At 42.6% G+C, this 21,677-nt stretch overlaps 1 protein-coding gene, 1 long non-coding RNA gene and 2 other non-coding genes across 5 annotated transcripts in view; 3 read left to right on the top strand and 1 right to left on the bottom strand.

Moving 5' to 3' along the window:
* RCSD1 (RCSD domain containing 1) overlaps window positions 1-6,826 on the top strand; it is a 34,875-nt gene extending 28,049 nt beyond the window's left edge. For both annotated transcript variants that reach the window (XM_048492308.1, XM_048492307.1), the window contains 3 exons: window positions 653-724; window positions 3,406-3,609; window positions 4,507-6,826. In XM_048492308.1, coding sequence (XP_048348265.1) covers window positions 653-724; window positions 3,406-3,609; window positions 4,507-5,124 — 894 coding nt within the window. In that variant the 3' untranslated portion in view covers window positions 5,125-6,826. The remainder of the gene's footprint in view (window positions 1-652; window positions 725-3,405; window positions 3,610-4,506) is intronic.
* Window positions 6,827-12,473: 5,647 nt separating this feature from the next.
* On the top strand, window positions 12,474-13,954 carry LOC125431677. The gene is made up of 2 exons (XR_007244334.1): window positions 12,474-12,725; window positions 13,110-13,954. It is a non-coding gene; the product is annotated as an uncharacterized LOC125431677 (long non-coding RNA).
* Window positions 12,970-13,041, top strand: TRNAP-CGG. Its single transcript has one exon. It is a non-coding gene; the product is annotated as a tRNA-Pro (tRNA).
* On the bottom strand, window positions 13,696-13,767 carry TRNAP-AGG. The gene has a single exon. It is a non-coding gene; the product is annotated as a tRNA-Pro (tRNA).
* Window positions 13,955-21,677: the final 7,723 nt, after the last annotated feature.

The following is a 21,677-nucleotide window of genomic DNA, read 5'->3' as shown; positions in this document are numbered from 1 at the left end:
TAGTGGGGAAGGGGGAAATTAGATGCTTTCTGCAAGTCTTTGCGGATTCCCACGTATATTTCTAAATTCAGTTTGCTGTAGAGTCAAAAGGCTGAATGCTAGAAGAGACTGGAGGAATCAGGGGAAAACACATGGATCCCCTCCTCCCTCAAGAATGTCATAAATTAGCTTGTTCTTATTTATTTATTTCTCTCGCTTTTATCACTTAAGACCACTTTCAGTATAAATAAAAGCACAATGAAAATATAATAAAACAACAATTATAAAAACGCATAAAAGGTCACAGTTTCAAAACTTCAATAAAGATTGCCAATAAATAAAAAACTAAACAGTTAAATGTAGTCCTAAATAAAACTGTCTTCAATTGTCTCCTGAAAATTGACAGTGAGGAGGCCAGGCAAACCTGCTGGGGGAGATTGTTCATAATTGTGGGGCTACCACCAAAAAGTCCCTCTCTCATATGCCAGATAGACAAGCTTCTTTAATTGGTGGGGTAGTCTGGAGGTCTGTTAGCCCCCCCCCCCCCCCCCCGGCAGCCTTAATTGCTGGGTGGCAACGTCTGAAAGAACACAGTACTTTCTTCAGGCTTTCCCTCCTGCTTGCAACTTTACTGTGAGATTATTCAAGCTGTTTCTTATTTCTATTTATACAGAAGCCTTCTCCAAATACTTCTCATCCTCCAAAGGTAAAGGTAAAAAGCTCTCCCATGATTGAAAAACTTCAGGTAAGACCTTGCTGCCCTTTTCATATTAGACATAACTCTTTTACAAAAATGAAGTTTTAGAAATGCCACAGTTTATTCCACTGGTTTCGGCTCATTTCTCTTTATCTTTTTTATTTATCTGTGTGTCTGATTAACCTTATGGCACTCATTTATTTCTAAAACATCCAAATTATACTGGATGGCACAACAGGTAAAAGTAAGAATGATGAGGGGTTGTGATAGAAGTGTATATCATGTTTGGGGTGAAGATAGGAAAAGGGTGTAATATTTCTCCCTCTCCCATAAAACTAGGACTCAAGGACTCCTAGTGAAAAGGATGGGCAATAAATTCAGAATAGACAAAAGGAAGTACTTCTACAAACAATAAAACTGTGTGGACATACTGATGACCACAATAATAGATGGCTTTAAGAGGGAAAGACAGATTCGTGAAGGATAGGTCCATCAGTGGTTGTTAAAAGGAACATCCATGTTCACTGAACACCAGTGCCAGGAGGCAGCAGTAGAAGGCTTTCACCCTTTGATGGACCTATTGGACACTTGGCCATTGTATGAAATACAGGATGCTGAACTAGATGGACTACTGGTCTGAACGAGCAGGTCTCTTCTGATGTTCTTATTCAGAGTCTTTTCTTTTTCTGGCCCAGCTGATGTTGACAAACTGTTAACTTTTTCATAGTGTTCCCTCACAGAAACATCCTAGAAGCTCAGCAGTCAGAGCTTGCTTACATCTGTATCTATTAATGTCACCCTGACTTTCTTCTGCTCCAGTCCCCTTAAAACCTTCCATATCTGGGGATCTTCCCAAATGAGCAACATCACAGCCAAATGTAGCATACTTCTGCGATTGTTTGGAATGAACATGGGAAAGTTTTCAAAATACCGTTAAGCATTGAATGCTCTTGGACAAGGATAGATGAAAAGACTGAAAGCTAATATTATGGTTTTGTTTGCTACCTCTTCCTTGCGAAACTGCTGGAAATGTATTCTTGAGGTGTTAGAAAACCTATAAAGCTTTTAACTGGCCTGATACAAGAATAGACTTTGGGTTCCCAGCTATTCAGGAAGGGAACTACCGGTAGTCACATCTTCTGTGCCCCAGATTTTTATTGACCTGTTGATGAAATAAATGCCAGTCATTTCTAGTGCAAGGGCACCCTCTTGTGGTTGTGGTTAACGAAAGTGATTTCCAAACTGTGGTCAACTTTGGAAAACTTTTGGCCACTACCCACTTACCTCACTAAACTGCAACGCCGCTGCGACCCCGCAATGAAAAGCCTCCGTGGCTTCTGACCACGGAGACATTTGTTCCCCACACGTTTGCAATTCTTGAAATAACGCGGGCAGCAAAGAGCGGGAGTTCCGTTGCAATGAGGGGAATGGAGCGCTCCGATTGGCCGTCGAACATGTGCGTCATGAGTTACGAGAAAGTGGCGGCCAGCCGAGGGCGGGTCTCCAGTGTGATTGGCTGGGAAGAGGTTGTTTATGATAGGTTTGCACGAGCGTGAGTGCGAACGTCATCAAAGAGGCGCTAACAGCCCTCTATTAAGACGTCGGCACATGCTGACGTCAGCAGTAAATCGTTGGCTGCGCTTTCTGTGGAGACACGCCATCAGCAGTGTTTGGAAGTGAAAGCAGAAGCCAGCTCGCACGCACGCCTCTTGTACTTCCTCATTCGCTCGGCGCCGACATTTTCCATTTGCTCGGCACGGGCTTTGAACAAGTTGAGACGTGAAGACGTGACTTCGACTGGATGTCGGCACGTGTCTACGTCATCACTACGCGCACTTTTAGACGGGACACCCTACTTAACAAGATGGCGCTCCCTGTTCCCTGATTGGCCGTGAGCTGCGCGTCACAGCGAATCAGCCGCGCGCAAACAGCCGAGGTTCCCCACAACCCCGCGGCACCCGCGGGGTTTTTAAAAAAGTTGCTCTTTTTAGCGGAGCTAATTTGCCGCGCAGCCAGGAGGCGGGAGAGAGGTAAATCCCTGGCAGCCGCGCAGTGAGCGCCAGAGATGTGGGGAGCGTCCAGGACCCCCGTGGCTTTTAAAGAGGTGACCCCGCGGCTTATGGTGAGTGGATAGTGACCCTTTGTGTTATTGTTATCCTTTATTCTGAGGGGATTTAAAGGTAGATTAAGCTATGTGTCTTTGAGAGGCCCAAGGGTACTCAGTGAGCTACATAGCTGAGCAGGAATGTATGAATTCTGGTTCTAACTCATTCATAAGGCTAGAAATTGCATTTTGCCACAGGGGCCCAAGAAGCAGTAATGTATCAGTCAGAGTGAGATGTGTACTAAGCAGAGGTGGAATCCAACCAGTTCTCATCACTTCTCTAGACATTGTTACTAGTTTTTTCTGAGTGCCAAGAAGGGGTTACTAAAGCAACCTCCCTGCCCAATAGGGACTGGAGATGTGTGTGTGCCGCAGCACCACTGTTTGAATCCCACCACCATTGGAACCTGATATTAAAATTTTCAGATCCCACCACTGGTACTAAGTTAATAGAAAATTCCATCATCTGGTAAACATTTGGGGATGATGGTGTCAATGCATTATTCAGTACACTTCTCATCCAAAACAAAACAGCCTTTGGAAATAGGTGTGGTGATAATATTATGCGAAGATTTTATTTCTTAGGAAGGATGCTGAAAATAATTACTCTTTTGTCTCTTTTTAGGCTAATCTGGCATTTGGTCCGGCTTCATTACTGCCAGGGACTTCTCCTAAAAGTCCTGGCCTGAAAGCAATGGTTTCTCCATTTAACAGCCCACCCACTACTCCCAGTAGTCCACAAATTCAGTCTCAGGCAAATGAATCAAAAGAGACGCCAGTTAGCTTTGATCAACCACCAGAGGGCACTCATCTTCAGTGTTATAATAAGGTATGTGGTGGTGGAAAGCGCCATCAAGTCAAAGCAGACTTCAGTCGACCCTGTGGGTTTTCAAGGCAAGAGAGATGCAGAGGTGGTTTACCATTGCCTGCCTCCCGGTGGGCTGAGAGAGATCTAAGAGAACTGTGACTGGCCAAGGTCACCCAGCAGGCTTTATTCAGAGGAATCAAATCCAGTTCTCCAGATTGAAGTCCACTGCCATTGATCACTACATCATGTTAATTTTCCAAATGCCAAGCCTAAAACCAGACCACTGCCTTATTCTACTGATTTGTTTTTAAGCCTTTATAAAAGATCTGGAGTGTTTTTTTAAACAAATATAATTATTTTAAAACACATATAATTACAGCACCAATTGCCCGGTATATACCAATTAAGTGCTATTAAGACTTTCTAGGCCTACCGTCCCTTTAAATTTTGCTCCTTCTTTTGTTGTTTTCCGCTAAGTTCAGTTTCTCAACTTTATTAGTTATTTCTTGTCTACTTTCAGTAAACAAAAATAAAAATAAAATAAAGCATTTGAGTTTCCACTGTGATTTCTGACTAAAAAAAATGATTCAGGATTCTTCAATCCAAAGTATGTTTTCAGTTATCATTGAATTGTCTACCTAAGTAACACTGTTTTGCTTGCCAGAATTTGTACATCAAGTCAACCCTGTAAAATAATTGTTTGTTGTTTTGCTTTCTTCTGATAAGGGGCAACCTTATCTGTTTTATGAAAGAGAATATGGTGGTGAATAATGATGAGCAGAGGAAGGGCATGATGTAGAACAAAACTGCAACATGTATGATAAGATGGGCGTAGAAGCATCCATTAGGTATCTTTGCTGACATTGCAACATTGATTTAGTTCATGGTCTTCAATCTTAGTTTTATTATCTATTCTAGGTGCGAACACGAGGATCATTGAAACGCAGGCCTCCCTCTAGAAGATTTCGAAAGTCACAGTCAGAGTGTGGTGACGAAGATTTAGGGGTGATGGTTTCACCTCAGGAAAATGGTGCCAAAGAAGAGGAGGAGGATGGTGTGTTCATGGACAAGAGTAGGTCTGTGAAACCAGTCTCTTGTACTGTAGATGGAGTAGACTACAATGTGAAACAAAACATGAACACAACTGATAAAACCCCCTTACCATGTCAGAAATCTAGAAGAACAGAAAATAAAGAAAGAGAGATGGGAACAGAAAAAGGGACATTAGATAAGCACAGGAAAGAAGAGAAGCCACACCAGAACCTTGCAGAGGAAAACCCGCATGAGAACTCTGAGGAAGACAAGGAAAGAAATCCAAGTAGCAGCACTGCAGAGGATACAGAGGGAAAGTCACGCAAGAGCACTTTGCTAGACAGGAAGGATGATAATGTTTCTGAACAGGAAAATAAAGATAAAGGAGAGAGAGGGGGTCACTTCTGTGAGAGTGATCACACACAGCAGAGATCAGACACTCAGGATGCTGGGACGCCACAGCCTGCAGAAGACACAGAAGTTGTTGCAAGCACCAGTGTGTGATAACACAAGAACTGGCTGTACGCTGAATGGGGACACTGAGAGGGTTAGGATTCCAAGCACAGTGTTTGCTTTTAAATGACCTCAAGCTGTTTTTTATATGGAAATCCCAAGAATGCCAGTATTATGCTTTTCCTTTTTGCAGTTCTTGGGCTCTTTACTGTAGCAAAACTGGTCCACTTGGATGGAAGACAGCCTGATACAGACAATGATAGTCTTCTCAAGCTGGTGATTCTCCAAAATAATGATGAAGAAACGTCTTTTCTGTCGGTTACCAAAAGCAACAGCTGCTGAGACATCACATTTTGCTCTTCTGTCCAGCTCTAATAATAACAGCATTTTTCAAGAGGAAAGAACTCTAATGCATATTAATTACATTTTTTTATTAAAATGGACATTTCCAAACCTCTTGTGGGTTGCCTACTATAACTCCACAGCATGCATATCAATTATACACAGTCACCCACAGAACCATGCAAATCCATCCTTTTGGGTTTAGTTAGGGACTATGGAATAATTTACATGTGTGGTAAAGGAAGCTTTCTATTTGGTCAGAGAAGAATTAGACTCTTATCCTTCAGCAATTCTTGTTTCAGTGGGTGTGGAGTGGGCTGTGGGTGCTTCTGTACATGAAGCTTAGATTAACTCTGGATTTCCCTTGACTGTTTATATGATTGTCTGATTGTTCTTTATGTAGACTGGAGAGCCATTTGAAAGGGAACTGTCCTTATAGCCAATGTAGGGTTTACATTTGCTTTCTTTATGAACTTGACTGAAGCAACATCTGCTTTAAACCTGATGTGCAGAAGAAATCATACCATGCAAAATACAGCCCTTCCATTCAGGAAGCTAATACTGGTAACTATCTGAATATAAAATTTATATATTGTATTATTTTGTCAGTAACAAATGGCAACAGCATGTCAGCTGCTAATAGTAGTAGGAAGTAATGGCTGCCATGTCAGATGGTAGCATGGGAGAAGTACCATCACTAGAGGAATAACAAAAACATTCAAATTGCTATTGATTATCTCCATGGATTGCCAACTGCCTGGAGAAAAAAGTCTTGTCGCTTTAATAGAGGCTTAATATCCACTAGGTGATACCATTAACCTCCAAGTCATAGAAAACTTCACTGATCACAGATCAGGCCTTTATTAAAAGGACAATACATTTTTCTCCAGCTCTATTGGCAACCATATTATAGATAGAAACTTGACACATTGCTGGGTTGGGATGTTAGTACTAAACTGGAAGTGCAAAGAAAAGGGACCATGTTGCATTCGTTGTTTTTTTTTTCACATTACATAACAGCATAAGTATTTTTGGACGATGGCGTGAAAGACAATCTAGATTATGTCCAGCAGGGTCTCCTGATCCTGGGGCATTTCAAACAAGGCGAAGATGGCAAGGACCCAGCATTCAGACATACTGTTTCTGAACATAGAAATTTTTATAGCTGTTCCAGATAATAGCCATCTGTGTACTTATTATTTTATCAGCCCCTTTCCTTTTAAAGTAATCAATGCTAATGGCTATCACAGCATTCTGCAACAATGAACTGTGCGATGAACTGTGCAAAAAAATGACCTCTTTTGTTTGTCCTGATAGAGTTGTATGATATGGCCAAGACTGTTTTTAGATGCAGAATAATTTCTATGTATTGTTATTTGGATATCATTATAAAAACCAAAGATTCAGTTTATGCTGGTGACCCATAATTTGTTCTTATACTTTAGCAATAACTTAATCAACTGAACAGAAAATAATTGTTTCAGAACTTGAAATAGATGCTCTCCGGATTGTGCTCATGGGAAAGTCTGAGACTGACACATACAGAGATAATCTTGGCAACCATCGGTCATAAAACATTTACCATTTTTCTCTGGGTAAAACAAAGGGTAATTTATCCTCTCTCTGGGCTGCTGCACAAGTCAGAGATATGTTCTATGTAGGACTGAAACCATCTTAACCCCAAAATGTGGTCCACAAAGGTACCATGACTTGTGGTATCAAAAACAGCCAAGAGATCCAGGGTCATTGACAAAGTTGTACCTTCCCTTTCCATTTCCCAGTGAAGGCCATTGACCAGGGTGCCCAAGGCCTGTTCAGTTCTATAACCAGGTCTGAAAAAAGTCAGAATGAACGCAAACAATCAGCTTCAGTCAGGAATGGAGAGTGTCAGGCACTATGGGGATCAAACTCAGATGTCTGCAGGCTAGACTCTCCATCCCTAACAGAATGGAGTCTCTAGAAGGAAAGATGCAGAAACTTAATCATTCTGCTAAACATATTTCCCTTTTAAAATTCTGGTGAATACTTCCCTTTTAAAATTCTGGTGAATACTTTTTCTAATCCGGGGGTGAGTGGGTCATTATCATGTTGGTTTCTCCACATGGGCATACATGTCAAAAGAAAATCAGCATGAATCCTTCTAAATGTTTCAGTTGCTGCTAACTGATGTTTGAAGCAACCAGCATACAAAAGTTTGATTTTATTGTTTGTTGGTCTGAATGCTGAGAAAATGGACCAAATACTTGCCTACTAGAACATGTTACAAGAACAGAAGTGTGGGATTGCGATTCTCATCCTTATATTCCACTCAGGCACTCCAGTTGTTTAACTATTGACTCCTATATTTAAAAGTTATAATTTGTTACTTTGAACACTTCATATAAAGTATATTGCAGTGCTTTGTGGGTACTTTACAACTCTAGGCAAGAATAACAAGGAAAGTATTGCTGGAAGAGTACTACTGATTCAATGCAAAAATAGATTTGTCCAGTAGCATCTTAGTGACCCATAAGATCTTCAGAATATAAGATTTCTGAAGAAAGAAGCTTTGACTCCCAAAAGCTTACATCCTGAAAATTTTGTTGGTGTTTTTTGACTTGTATCCAGCTGTTCAATGCAGCCTAACATAACAAACCTCTTCTGAAACCTTTGTTTTCTTTAAAAAGCACAATATGCTCAAAGATACAGTTCTATCCATCCAGCTGATTTTTTCTATTTTATAGCCTCTGCTTCATGTAGCAAACTATCTTTAAAACTCGGGTGAGTTTTGAAAGCATTAATGCAGCATGGAGGAGAGGGAATGCTAGTGTTCAAACATAAGGTTCCCAGAACCCAACATTTGTAGATGTCATGCAAAACTCAGGAATTCACTTGCTGTACAGAAAGCTATGTAACATTAACTTTAAAAGCTCAAGTGGTGACAAATGCATTGCAAGAAGGACCATTCTGGTAAACAAAACAGAACACTCTGTCATGTTCTCACATTATTTTAATGAGCAGGATCTTCCTTAGAGGGAAGTGAGGAATGTATTTTCTATGAAATATTTATTTATCTGTGTACTTACTTCCCGCCTTTCACCGAAGTTCCTGGGTAGGTACAATCATAAAACAACATGTGTGAATGGTACTGAAGTAAAGGATTCCTGAATACTGAAATACCCAGCGGTGCTCACTTCAGTTTGAGGATGTATCAATCAGTACCTCAGAACTCAGATGGGGACGGCTATAGTGAGAAACCTGTTGAGGCATGCCACAACTGACAGCATTGTGAAGCACTTCGATATAATCTGCGCATTTCTAGTGAATCATATTTAAACATGTATGATTTTGGCTGAAGAAATATACATCCTATCAAAAGATTTTGGAGAGAAAATAATCAAAAGCTTAAACAACTGTTGGTACAATTCCCGTTAGCTTTAATGAGCTCTGTTTAAAATGAAATTAGTCAGCTTCAAGAAAGTGGCCATGGATAAAGATAATCGCTGGTAAATAAAGTCTAGCTTTCTGAAGAGACACGACTTTTTATGAGCTTCCAAGATATACTGCAATAATGCCTGTTCCGATTTCATTAGCAACATGATACAAGCATTGTTGGAGAAAAAATGTCCAGTGAGGAACAGCAGGGTGGATAAGCAGCTGAATTAAGAGCTGAGTAAACAGTGTCTTGTACATTGTAGCCAAAGGCCCCTTCCACACATGCAGAATAATGCACATTTAATCCACTTTCACAACTGTTTGAAAGTGGATTTTGCTATTCTGCACAGTAAAATCCAGCTTCAAAGTGCATTGAAAGTGGATTGAAAGTGCATTATTCTGCATGTGCAGAAGGGGCCAAAGAGTTTGAATTTGATGGAATTTAAAATTGGAAGCCTCTCCCATGTGGATGCGGCAAAAAAGCTCTCTGTCCAGTTAGGGTTTCATGCAGCTGGTGTTGCATTTAAAGGGGCCATGTGCACACCCCCTATGTAAAGCTAGAGCAGGTGCCAAATGGTAGCTTATGAAAACATTTCAGAAATTACAGATCATACAAGATGCAGTGGTTCACCTCTCAACTAGACCATGACAACATGCATCAATATTACATCAATTTTAAAGCCATTGCACTGATGGTCTGTATCAGGAATACTCACTCAGTGACTTGGGTGTCATATGTGACTCAAAAATGCCACCTGTGCTCTTCTGGGCATTGCACCTGTGCTCTTCTGGGCATTGCTCCCTAATATGATACTGGCACCATGGTTCAGAAAAATGGGCAAGGTTGCTATGATTGAGAAGTGCTTCCCATGTCGCAACAGCCATCGCCAGAAGAACAGATAAACTGTGAGCTTCCATGAAGTGAATAGCTTTGCTAGGGATAAAAATAAATGTGGCTCTATAGGTTGCTAGCGTAGTGGAGTGAGTATCATTGCATGCTTCTGGATTCAATTCCAGGCACTGATTCTTACTTTTAAGTCCTTCATGACATGGAGCCCACACACCTGAACGACCATTTCTCCTGATAGGGTTCTATGGGCCAGATGTTTTTTCAGCAAAATCTGCTGACTGTGACTTTGATTAGACTTGCACAAACCACCATGGCCCATTTTTTTCTCATTTCGACAACCACTCTCCAGAATTGCCTGTCTAAAGAGGTGCATGAGCTCCTTGAGATTTTAGAAAGACTGTTGAACATTTTATTTTAAGAGTGGCATTTGTTAGGCAATTAAACAGGATTTTTGTGAGATTTTTTTCCCCCTCACTTTTTGTGATGTTGTTAGTAATTGTTAATTCTTTTTCTTCTGTTTAACAATATTATTAAGATGTTTTATTGCTGTTGTTTTATTGCTGTTATTATTATTATTTATTGCTGTTATTAACAACAGAAATTATTATAAAAAGTGTTATGTCTTCAGGTTTATCACTTGACTGCTTTTCCTCACAAAGCTAGTGATCTCTAGCTTCCATTCTCCAAGTACATTCAACGGATCCTTGGGGCTCTCTCCTCCTTACTGTGAATCTTAAAACAGTGATAAGACAACATCCACAGTCATTGGCTTATACTGAATTGAAGAATCTATCTGGAATTAAAAAGTGAGAAATGCATTTTTTCCCCCCATGCTTGCATTTCAAAGCTGTGGTAAAATGAGGGTTGATCTTAAAAATGGGTTCCCCAGTATAGTGCCTGTGAGCACCGTTGGTGCCCCAATGGCTTTGTTCAGCCCACCACTGCTCGGCTGGGCAGCAGGGAGTAATTCTAGGGAAAATGTTGGGCTCACTGGTGGATGCTAAAGTGCCATGCATACTTGAAACATCACTTCCAGGTTGTGCCAGCAGCCTAACTGGCACCCACTTACTGCACAGGCTGTTTTATTTGAGCCCAATTGCATTCAACATGAGGCTTGCCAACGTTTTGTTTTTAAAGCTTTTTAAATATTTTTGTGCTTTCAAAAACTGTATAACACGTAAGCAATTTGCACCACATATTATCCTTGCCACAAAGAACACCCTTTTGCGGAGAAGGCAGCCGCCTGCTTTATTGGGCAGAGGGGCATGGCAGCGGCGGCGACCTACTTGGTGCTGCCGGCTCTTGCACGTGACCCAACAGCGTTGGGCATGCAAACCCCCTCTACCCAACGGAAAAGGCAGCCGCCTGCCACATTGGGAAGAGGGGGGATGGCAGCAGAGGCCTGCCTAGTGCTGACAGCTCTCGCATCACCTGACCCAAAGTGTCGGGAGCATGGCGGCAGCAGCCTGCCTAGTGCTGCCAACTCTCGCGCTGGGCCTGCAAACCCCCTCTACCCGACGGAGAAGGCAGCCGCCTGCTCCGTTGGGCACAGGGAGGATGGCGGCGGCGGCGACCTACCTGGTGCTGCCGGCTCTTGCACGTGACCCAACAGCGTGGGGCATGCAAACCCCCTCTACCCAACGGAAAAGGCCACATTGGGAAGAGGGGGGATGGCAGCAGAGGCCTGCCTAGTGCTGACAGCTCTCGCATCACCTGACCCAAAGCCTCGGGCTTGCAAACCCCCTCTACCCAACGGAGATGACAGCCACCCACCCCATTGGGCACAGGGAGCATGGCGGCAGCAGCCTGCCTAGTGCTGCCAACTCTCGCGCTTGGCCTGCAAACCCCCTCTACCCGACGGAGAAGGCAGCCGCTTGCTTTATTGGGCAGAGGGGCATGGCAGCGGCAGCGACCTACCTGGTGCTGCCGGCTCTTGCACGTGACCCAACAGCGTTGGGCATGCAAACCCCCTCTACCCAACGGAAAAGGCAGCCGCCTGCCACATTGGGAAGAGGGGGGATGGCAGCAGAGGCCTGCCTAATGCTGACCCAAAGCGTCCAAGGCTGACCCAAAGCGTCCAGGCTGCCTAATGCTGACCCAAAGCGTCGGGCATGCAAACCCCCTCTACCCAACGAAGAAGGCAGCCGCCCGCTCCGTTGGGCACAGGGAGGATGGCGGCGGCGGCCTGCCTAGTGCTGCCAACTCTCGCACTGGGCATGCAAACCCCCTCTGCCTGACAGAGAAGGCAGCCGCCCGCTCCGTTGGGCAGAGGGAGGAAGGTGGCGGTGGCAGGCTGCCTGGTGCTGCAGGCTCTTGCACTGGGCATGCAAACCCCCTCTGCCTGACAGTGAAGGCAGCAGCCTGCTCCGGTGGGGAGAGAGTGGATGTCGGCGGCGGCCTGTTCGGTACCGCCAGCTCTCGCTCCAAGGGTGCCAGCAGAACTGAACAGGGACCCCCCCCCCATGCCCAACGGAGCAGGCGGTCAGGAGGATGGCAGCCTGGATGTTTTCTGCCCCCCCCCCCCCATGGGCCCCCATGATGCAGCCACTCCCACGCACCATCATACCTGCAGCCTGCAGAATAAGGTAAGTGATGGTGTGTGTGTGTGTGGGGGGGCGGCGGCACGGGGATCCATGGGAGGGGGGCCGGAAAATGCAGAGGCCACACCCCCCACAGCTTTGCCCAGCTACGCCTCTGCCCTTCTGCCTAGTGCTTAAGGACACAAAAGCCACATAAAGAACTGGGAGTTGGCAACTTTATTTCCCACAAAGCACCACTGTTGAGGCCTTTCCCGTTCAGCAAAGAGAGAGCAAGTCGTCGAGCACTGCTATGATTTTGATGGGTGGAAGAACTGCAGAGAGAGAATGGTGTTCCTCTGCAGTAGAAAATGGGTGCCTGAAAATATTTGTGTGAAAAGGCGCCGCTGAGATCCCAGTCCCAATGACAGAATTTTAATTATTTTTAATCCCATTGCCAGCGCATGCGCCTTGCGAGGAGCACTGTGGACCTTCCTTCCACCCTCTACCAGCAATAAGGCGCAGCTGAAGTAAGTACGCGCAGTCTCATCCACCCTCGTCTCCCCCTCCGAACGAGAGAGTTGGATTGGCCATGTAGTCAGGTGATCTGTTCATGCGAGTAATGGTATGGACAGGAAAGAAGACGGAACCATCCTTAAAAATGATAGGGATGTGTGCATGTGTAGTCGCGCAAACAGAAAAGAGTCCTTGCATGGTGCAAGGGGTGGCGGGATAAAAGTGAAGACACTAGTTGTGGTAGTGGTTGCAGAGAGTGGCTCGTTGGTCTAGGGGTATGATTCTCGCTTCGGGTGCGAGAGGTCCCGGGTTCAAATCCCGGACGAGCCCTCTGTTGGAGTGGATTGAAATAGTCCTTTCCTGTTTTGGGGGACTGACACAGTTTATTAATTTTACAGCTGGTTTCATCGCAGCGTTAGCTGAAGACACAGGCTTTGATGGGAAAGGGAAAGGGAAGATCGGAGGAAGACATGCCAGCGGCAGCTCTAAGAAAACAAATTTAACAGCCCCAGAAAAAAAATGTCAACGTGGGAAGCCAAGGGCTGAAAGAAGGAGCAAATTATCAACCGATTAAGATTGCACGAAACCGATTAAGAACCATAAAATGCAAATGAAAAGGCAGTGAGGCAATACTTATAATTGAAAAGAGATTCAACTCCGTCTTTTATTTTGGGTTTTGCTTTCATTGAAAGTCGACTGCAGGACAATTCCATTCATATTGGTTTGTTAAAAGGATCCTCCAATTGCGCACACGCACACACACACACAAATATAATTGAATTCATTAATTATAAGAGATATTTTATACGCAGGAAAAGAACAGGGCACAAAGAAAGCAAACTGAGTACATTTTTCGCCAATCTGCCATAAGATTATGCAATGAAAAATACAAACAGTGAAAGGATCGTATTTCCACACAGTATTATCGTAAGCTACTGTCGTCTACAACGATTTATTGTGCCAAAATTGGAAGAGGAAAAGAATGGGCTCGTCCGGGATTTGAACCCGGGACCTCTCGCACCCTAAGCGAGAATCATACCCCTAGACCAACGAGCCAGATTGTAAAAACCTTGTCTTTAGCTTAAAGGAAGCTGACAGTGTTTGCTTACCCCTTTGGTTTAGGCTTTGATTCTGTGAATTCCGAAATGGCAATGTCATTTAATAGTTAAATAACTTCCTTTTGTTAAAGAGAACTGCCTATTGCTGAGGCGTGGAAAAGAAAGTAAACAGTTCCTTCCGGTGATTTACTTATGGTAGAATTTTATTTGCATAAGGGGAAGTTTACATCTACACATACAGACTAATTCGTTATACAATTAGCTCTCCGTTTTGGCCAGTCGCTCAGGCAACGTAAAACGGGGTTTTACTGGCAGCCATGAATTCTGCATCCCCAGTTAGAATTTGGGTGCCAAAATCTATTCAGAGTGTATTGAAACCCCACAATATATGGATAGATCGTTTGCATGTGTGTGTTACACACTGGATTCCTCATCTTATTATGGATTTACTATACTAATCTTGTCCCCGACCTAAACATGCTTTCCACCTTTTCCCCCTCTGCAGCATTCACTCCATGATGTCTTCCTAGACTCAATAAAGATGGTACATCCAAGATGGTACATCATGGTCATGCCTCTCTTCCCACAAAATGTCACACAGTAAAAAGGGGGGTGGGGGTGGAGAGATACTAGCCTAATTTGTAAAAGACCAAGCAAACAACTACATTTTATTTGTTCCTTCCTAACAACACATGACATTCCTATTACTTTTTTATTTTCCCCCTCACTGACCAACCTTCCATTTCCCTGAATTCAAAAAGTCTGCCTTCAGAATGTCGAATTTGTATAATTCTTTGGTGTAAAGACCTTTGCCATGTCTCACCTAGCATATTTCTGGTTGGTTCTCGCATAGTGAGGAAAGGCTTTATGATTGTGGAATTTATTTAACGTTCATGCAGCATCTTGGAGGACAAGGCAAGAAATGCAGAAGGGTGCTTCTCATGTTAAAATAAAACACATGATTGACCATTAGCTTTCTTTTAATGGCATCCTAAAAGCAAGGACGTTTAGAGATGCTCAACATTGCAAGGAGGTTGTGATGTTGTAAACCAGGTAGTCCTTAAGGAGAGCTCAGGCCAAACCTGTTGGCTAATACGGGAATCTAACCCAATGCATGGCTAACGTTCCTCTGTGGCTGAATTTCTAAATCATTTACTTCTTGGGGGAGTGGGGGAGACTTTACAGAGTGATTTTGAGTCAACATGCATGCACGGGATCAGGCTCTGCTTTCAAGAGGACTCCCTCCCAGGAGAGCATGTGCCATTTCCCCTGGGGAGAAAACTTTGGCACATTTAGTCCAAGCAAAGCTCAGTGCCCACAAAAAGGGCCACATAAACCTTCATGATCCAATGACAGGCCATCCATTAACCAAACCACACTCCCTTCATCCCACCTTACTCCATTTCACAACCGCGCAGCAGCTGTTGGGAATGGTGACACACAGAGACACAGCGAAGTGGAGTGTTTTGTTCTGTCCTATGGGAATTCGCCCATGGAACCTCACACAACCTCCACGGCAATAGGGGTGATCTGAACGGGGACAGGGGGCAGAGGCAGAAAAGCTGGGGGTGGACAGTTGAGGAGATAGGGAAAGAAAGAGGTTAAATGTGTACATTTTTCTACAGGATGTAGGTTCATTCTTGCAAGGTATGTTCATGAATTTTAATTTAATGCAGCCTTTTAGTGTGTATTAGCTAAACATTATGCCATATAAAACACATGCTCTGGATAAAAAGGGAATCTTGTAGCATCTTCAAGGCTAACATTTGTTGTGGAACTACCATGAGCTGGGTTTCAGTCTATTAGCACCATGGAGACCAACTATGGGTTTCAGTCTATTAACACCATGGAGATCAACATAAATTTTTGGGGTATATAAGCTTTGGAAAATACCTCAAAATATAATTAGTCTCTCAGGTGCTACAGGACTCCATTCTAGCTCTTCCACTACATATCAACACCACTACCTTAACCTTCCTGAAACAATCGAATCAATAATGGGGGGAGAGGGGTAGCATTTTTTTTAAAATTGTGACAGTGAAATATTTTTTAAGAAAGCAGAGAAAAATATTGTTTGTGTGGAATCAACAATGTTGAGATGAAAGTGTTTCTTCAGCTGACCTGACAAACACAGAAAAAAAAAAGTGTACTGATTTTAATTGTGGTTTTTCTCCTCAGGATGCCCACTGCTAAAACTCCCAATTCTGGTGCTAAGTGCTTGGTGAAGCACAAACGGGGGTGCCTCCTTGCCCCTACAGAGGTTGGTTAAGTGTTTCATGGGAATATGCACCCTGACAAAATAAGGAAAGGGCAGTACTGAAGGCAGGCTGCTAATTAGACAGCATCGCCTTCTTCAGAACATAAGAACAGCCCGCTAGATCAAGCTAGTGATCCACATGGTGCACCAGACTGTTTCACACAGCAGCTAATCTGTTGCTCAGGTGAGTAATTGGCATAGAAGCCAAGGTCCTCCCCTTTAGCTGCTGCCCAGCACTGGATGTCACAATACGTTGTGGTTTATACAAATTGTGGTTAATTGTGACACCTGAATTCACAGACCAGTTTGTTGAGCAGTGTCACTATCTGGTCCTAAAACAGTAGAAAAGAAATATCTTCATTTTATTTGCTGGGGAACGGTAGCAGTACAACAAGCAGACAAACTAGGGTTCATACAAGAAAATTGTCACATGATGTCTGTCTGTCAGACTTTATAGAATTCATTCTACATTTCAGGCTAGAATTGGAGGAGATACAAGAAAAATAGAAATTATTTTTTGAGGAAAGAGGGGAAACAGGAAGGGAATTCTGTAGACTTGACCTTGGCAGAATTTTTAAAATTTTGGGCTATGTTGATTGAAGAGGAATTGATGTGGGTCTTTGGGATATTTGTAAGCTTAGACCTTCCCTCTGTTTTGTGGTTTATCTGTTTTATCTCCATCTATCATGTTTACTTTCTGTAAAATGGATGCTATGTTGCAACAGTGTATGTGGGTGCAAAGGAGGGGTTTGGGATTGTAAAACTAGGACCCACCCCTAACTTGTTCTCACCTTGTGGCTTTGGACAAGCCTCTTGCTTCCAACCAGTCCAGCGTGCTTCCAGTAAAAGCCAGCCAGATTCCTCTGGGAAGATTACAGGTAAAGACATGAGGCGATGAGGGCTGCAGTATTCTCCTGTTTGTTTGGTTCTCAGTAGTGTAACCTCTAACTGTGGGTTCTGTGAGGTAGAACTTGGAAGGAGTTGCAGCAACTAAATTTAAAACAAAATGGTTTACTTTTCTTAACAAATAACACTTATTAAACATTAACATTTAACATTAGCACGTCACAGTCCTGTTAAGTTGCATTTCAAGTCCTTCTATTTACAGTCTTGTAATGCCAAGTCCAATTCTTCCTGCTGATGGTTGGCTTATGAAGACTTCAGAGGCTTGGTGAACTGGTTTAAAGATGATGAAGGTCCCCAAAAGAACTCCCATCAACTACATACACAGAAAACCCTGAAACAATAAATTCTAACATTTACAATATAGCAAAAATAAACAACTCCCTTCCCACTAATTCCCAACAACATTACAGTTACCTTAAACAAGGCGTTAAGGGCTTATAAAAATCAATTAAGGTCCCAGCCTGCCAGCCTTGCTTCCTCCTACCTCATGAGTTCTGCAGCCTTCTGCTCCTTTTCAGACTCCACCCCTTTGTGGGTCATCCCATTCTTACATAGGGGCTACACCAGCACCACTGATTATTCAAGGTTACGTGGAACATGGAGGGATCAGCTTTGGACTAAATATTAAAATAATCAATATATAAATATAATTTGAATAGGCTGGTCGACATAAGTAAGTAACATGAAGACCTGTTCTTAATTTACTTCTGCTGTTTCCAGAAGTGGTAATTAATAGAGAGGCTCTGATATCAAGCATTTTCAGTCAAAACAATACCTCCTTTAGAATTGTTTCAATTCTAGGTACACTTCTGTGAAAGTAAGCTTTAGTGAATTCAGCAGGACAGGACAGCAGGACAGGACAGGAGCAGCAGTGGCATAGAGGTTAAGAGCTCGTGTATCTAATCTGGAGGAACCGGGTTTGATTCCCAGCTCTGCCGCCTGAGCTGTGGAGGCTTATCTGGGGAATTCAGATTAGCCTGTACACTCCCACACATGCCAGCTGGGTGACCTTGGGCTAGTCACAGCTTCTCGGAGCTCTCTCAGCCCCACCTACCTCACAGGGTGTTTGTTGTGAGCAGGGAAGGGCAAGGAGATTGTCAGCCCCTTTGAGTCTCCTATAGGAGAGAAAGGGGGGATATAAATCCAAACTCTTCTCTTCTTCTTCTTTAAGACCACATATTTAGATCTTTGGACCTGACCGCTGAGCTGCATCTCAGAAGAGGAAGCTGTGGCTTAGTCTGTGTCAATATACAAAGAAGGCAAGAAGATGTACATCGCCCAAGCACCAAGAGGGAACTCAAAGGGATAACTGATTACAGACAGCCCAAACTTCCTTGGCAGGTAAATTTTTGGAAATTGCTATGGGTCTAGCATCTAATCAGTTTTTTTCTGTCAGTCTTTGGCAGGGACAAGCAGGCAAGCATTCCCCATAATTCTTTGAGCTATGTGGCTTTTGCAACTTCAAACCTTTGGTTGATCGAAGGAAGGACAGGCAAATATCCCAAGGTGTATCCCAGCATGTATTCTGCTTGAATTATGGCACTGTCCCATGTAACTACTTGCCACTTCAGGAGTTAGTTGTATTCATTTCCCCACTATCACATACACAACTCTACTGCTTGTGGGGAAATTTTATAGTTGTGTCTCTTGAGAAACATTTTTAATGGGTAACCCGACCATTACTAAAGGCATTAGCCAAGGAAGCTTGCTTTTAACAGCTTGGATCCTATGACTTTCTTTCACTATGTAAGGTTCTTATGAATGTCCTGCTAAGGGCAATAGATGTGATGGCAACTGCAGGTCTGACCCAGGGACACTGTTGCCTTTTCAAATCAATTTTAAAAAATGCTGCCAGGGCCCAATTCTGATCAAGCCCACACCTTGGTGGGCAGAGGTGCTGTTGTTCTTCACCCCACCTTTCCAACAGTTGAAACAGGTGATGTGGTATGTATGTATGCTGCTGTTTCAGCACTTGAAAAGGTGCAGTGTGGGGACAAGAGCTCCTCAGGCAACACCCTTGTGGCATTTTAAAAATCACTTTAAAACTGCACAGGTTGGACCTGTGGTGGACCTGTCCATCATGTCCATTTTGGCCCCAAGTCATTGAATGACCTTTTCTAATAGAGAAAAGAATTTATTTCTTTTTTTCCATTGAGCAGGTGCATTTCCCCAGCATTTGGTTTTTTAATTGTTTTTTAAAACCATTTTTATTAAACTTCAAAATCTTTCCAAAATCAAAAGCACAGATAAAAATTCACCAAATTATAAAGTACTTATTCCATAAAGAATCCCAATTTCTTCTGCACTAAATATTAACCCTTAAACCCTAAAAACACTTGGTCATTCAGCATTAAAAAAAATCTTTAACATCATTACTGATTAAAAAGTATATCTTCTATTGGTTCTTATTTTAACATTCTTTAACCTTCAAAACTACTTGTCCTCAATTTTTCCTGTTTTGTCTAAATACTCTATCAAGGGTCTCCAATTGTTCATAAACCTAATTAAGTTATTTTCTTTGGATAGTGAAGTTAACTTGGCAATCTCTTTCAACTCTAATTGGCAGATTCTGCATGGGCCAAAAGCAACGGTGTGAAAATGGTGTAAATCCTTTTACACCATTTTAAACCATTTTACAGTTTTCACACCATTTTCACACCGCTGTTTTTGGCCCATGCAGAATCTGCCTAATACTTTAACCCACAATTCTTCAACTGTAGGTATAGCTGGAGTTCTCCATTGCTGTGTGCGTAGTATTCTTGCTGCTGATGTCATATGTGAAAACAAAAGTTCCAGGTTTTGTTTCCAGAGATCTATCCATTGGTTCCCCAACAAGTTTAAGAAATGAATTTATTTTTTGAAGAAAGTCTTTTGGTAGTGGAAGATGGGTGGAATCTGTGGTAGAATGTGGTAGAATGCAGTCGTACTCAATGTTTATCAATGTTTATCAAAATGACTGCCATAAAATATTTTTTATTTTGAACGCCAACATTCATATTCCTATTTCAGAAAAAAATAGTCCTGTTGTGTATGAGGAGAAAGGTACACCAATAGGTGTGTTGTAAAAGGCTTCTTTCTGTAACACTGCTTTGTGTGGAACAAGATTTATGTATGTTGCCAAACTAAATAAAACAACGTGATTAAGCAAAATTTAATCCTGTTGTTTTTTAAATGTCTCCATTACAGAGTTTGAAGCTTCACAGTCCTGCTTAGTTTGTCATTACTATCAGCAGACAGGTGGCACAGAGAGAAGCATGCAGAGTGTGGAAGGTGTCCTGAAAAAGCACCATGGAAGCACAGGAAGTTTTTCTGCTTCTCTGTACTGCCAGCTTGGTATTCAGGTCACTGAAAGAGGCAGGACTACTAAATAAGTGGCCATTTTCTGAATTCAGATTTAATGACAGACAGTAATTAATATTAACAGCACCAGGATCAAATTGTGTTTTAGAATCCCAGTTCAGTTTCTTCCCACAAACCACAGTTTCTTGGGCAGCCAGCATTCATTTGTCACAACAAACCAGTATTTAATCAACCACAGGATTCCATTAAGTCCAAGTGCAGCCACAGAATCCAGGTTCTGGGCTGACAATTTTCATGGTGTTGTAAAAATTCCAAAGTTATAGAGTGGGTGATGTTGTGCCAATCACTGTCTCTCAGCCTAACCTACCTCTCAGAGATGTTATGCGGATAAAATGCAGGAGAGAATAACCATAAACACAGCTCTGAACTCCTTGAATGAAAAGTGGAATAAAAAATGTAATGATAAATATGATTTTCAGTAAATGTTAAACTCTGCTGCGTGGGAGTGGGAGGACTAATTAGTTTGGGCAATGGCTTGGAGTGGTGGAATTAACCTTCCCCTCTACCCCCCCCCCCCACACGCACGCACGCACGCACACACACACTCATTTTCACACCCCATCTGTAGAGAAACAGCTTTCGTATTTTGTGTAAAGTGTACATAATGTTTATGAAAACTGCAAATAAGTGTTACATAAGAAAAGGGAATAAAGCTCTGAAGAAAAAATGGTTTTACTTCCAGCATAGGTTCTGCCAGGTTGCCATGCATGTAGGCAGAGCTGATTCATAGTTACTGTAACCTAAGGGAAAGCGTGGGGTTTATGGTATTCCTTGAGAGTCAGCAGTTATTTATACAGATATAGTTAGATATGGGAACAGAGGCATCCATGAAGAATTAATATATGATCAGATGGTTTGTAGACATTATAGCCACTCTGATTATTTCATTATTATGAATTAATGGGCAAGTGACCTGAGAGGTATTGGATCTTATTGGCTGAAGAAGTCTTAGTGAGAAAGAATATAAGGCTATGCATGGTCTGCATGGAGTTATGCCTGGTCTGGGAGTCAAAGGAAGATGGAGATTGAAGAAAGAAGAGCTGAAAGCAGAAGCTCTGCCCCTTAGTGTTCTAGTTTCAGATTCTTCAAACGTTGCCTGACCAAGATGAAGAAATTACTGGCTTCAGTGGCAGTTGCTTCAGTAACCTGCACAGTCAGAGAAGAGGTGATTTCAGAATTCAGCAGGCAAGACTTAAGAATTAAGCAAAGATGAGAATCTTTGGCAATCTGATAACCAAGAAAGAACCCAGTCAGAAAGAAAGCTTCAGGGTATATGGAAATATCCCAACTCTTAAGCTTCCCTACAGGACACTGGAGCCCCTTCCGCACATGCAAAATAATGCGTTTTCAAACCACTTTCGCAACTGTTTGCAAGTGGATTTTGC

Source organism: Sphaerodactylus townsendi, linkage group LG04, assembly GCF_021028975.2.
Source record: "Sphaerodactylus townsendi isolate TG3544 linkage group LG04, MPM_Stown_v2.3, whole genome shotgun sequence".
In the NCBI taxonomy this organism is placed as follows: Eukaryota; Metazoa; Chordata; class Lepidosauria; order Squamata; family Sphaerodactylidae; genus Sphaerodactylus; species Sphaerodactylus townsendi.
Note: the sequence above shows the minus strand (reverse complement) of the source record. Positions and strands in the feature narration are given on the sequence as shown.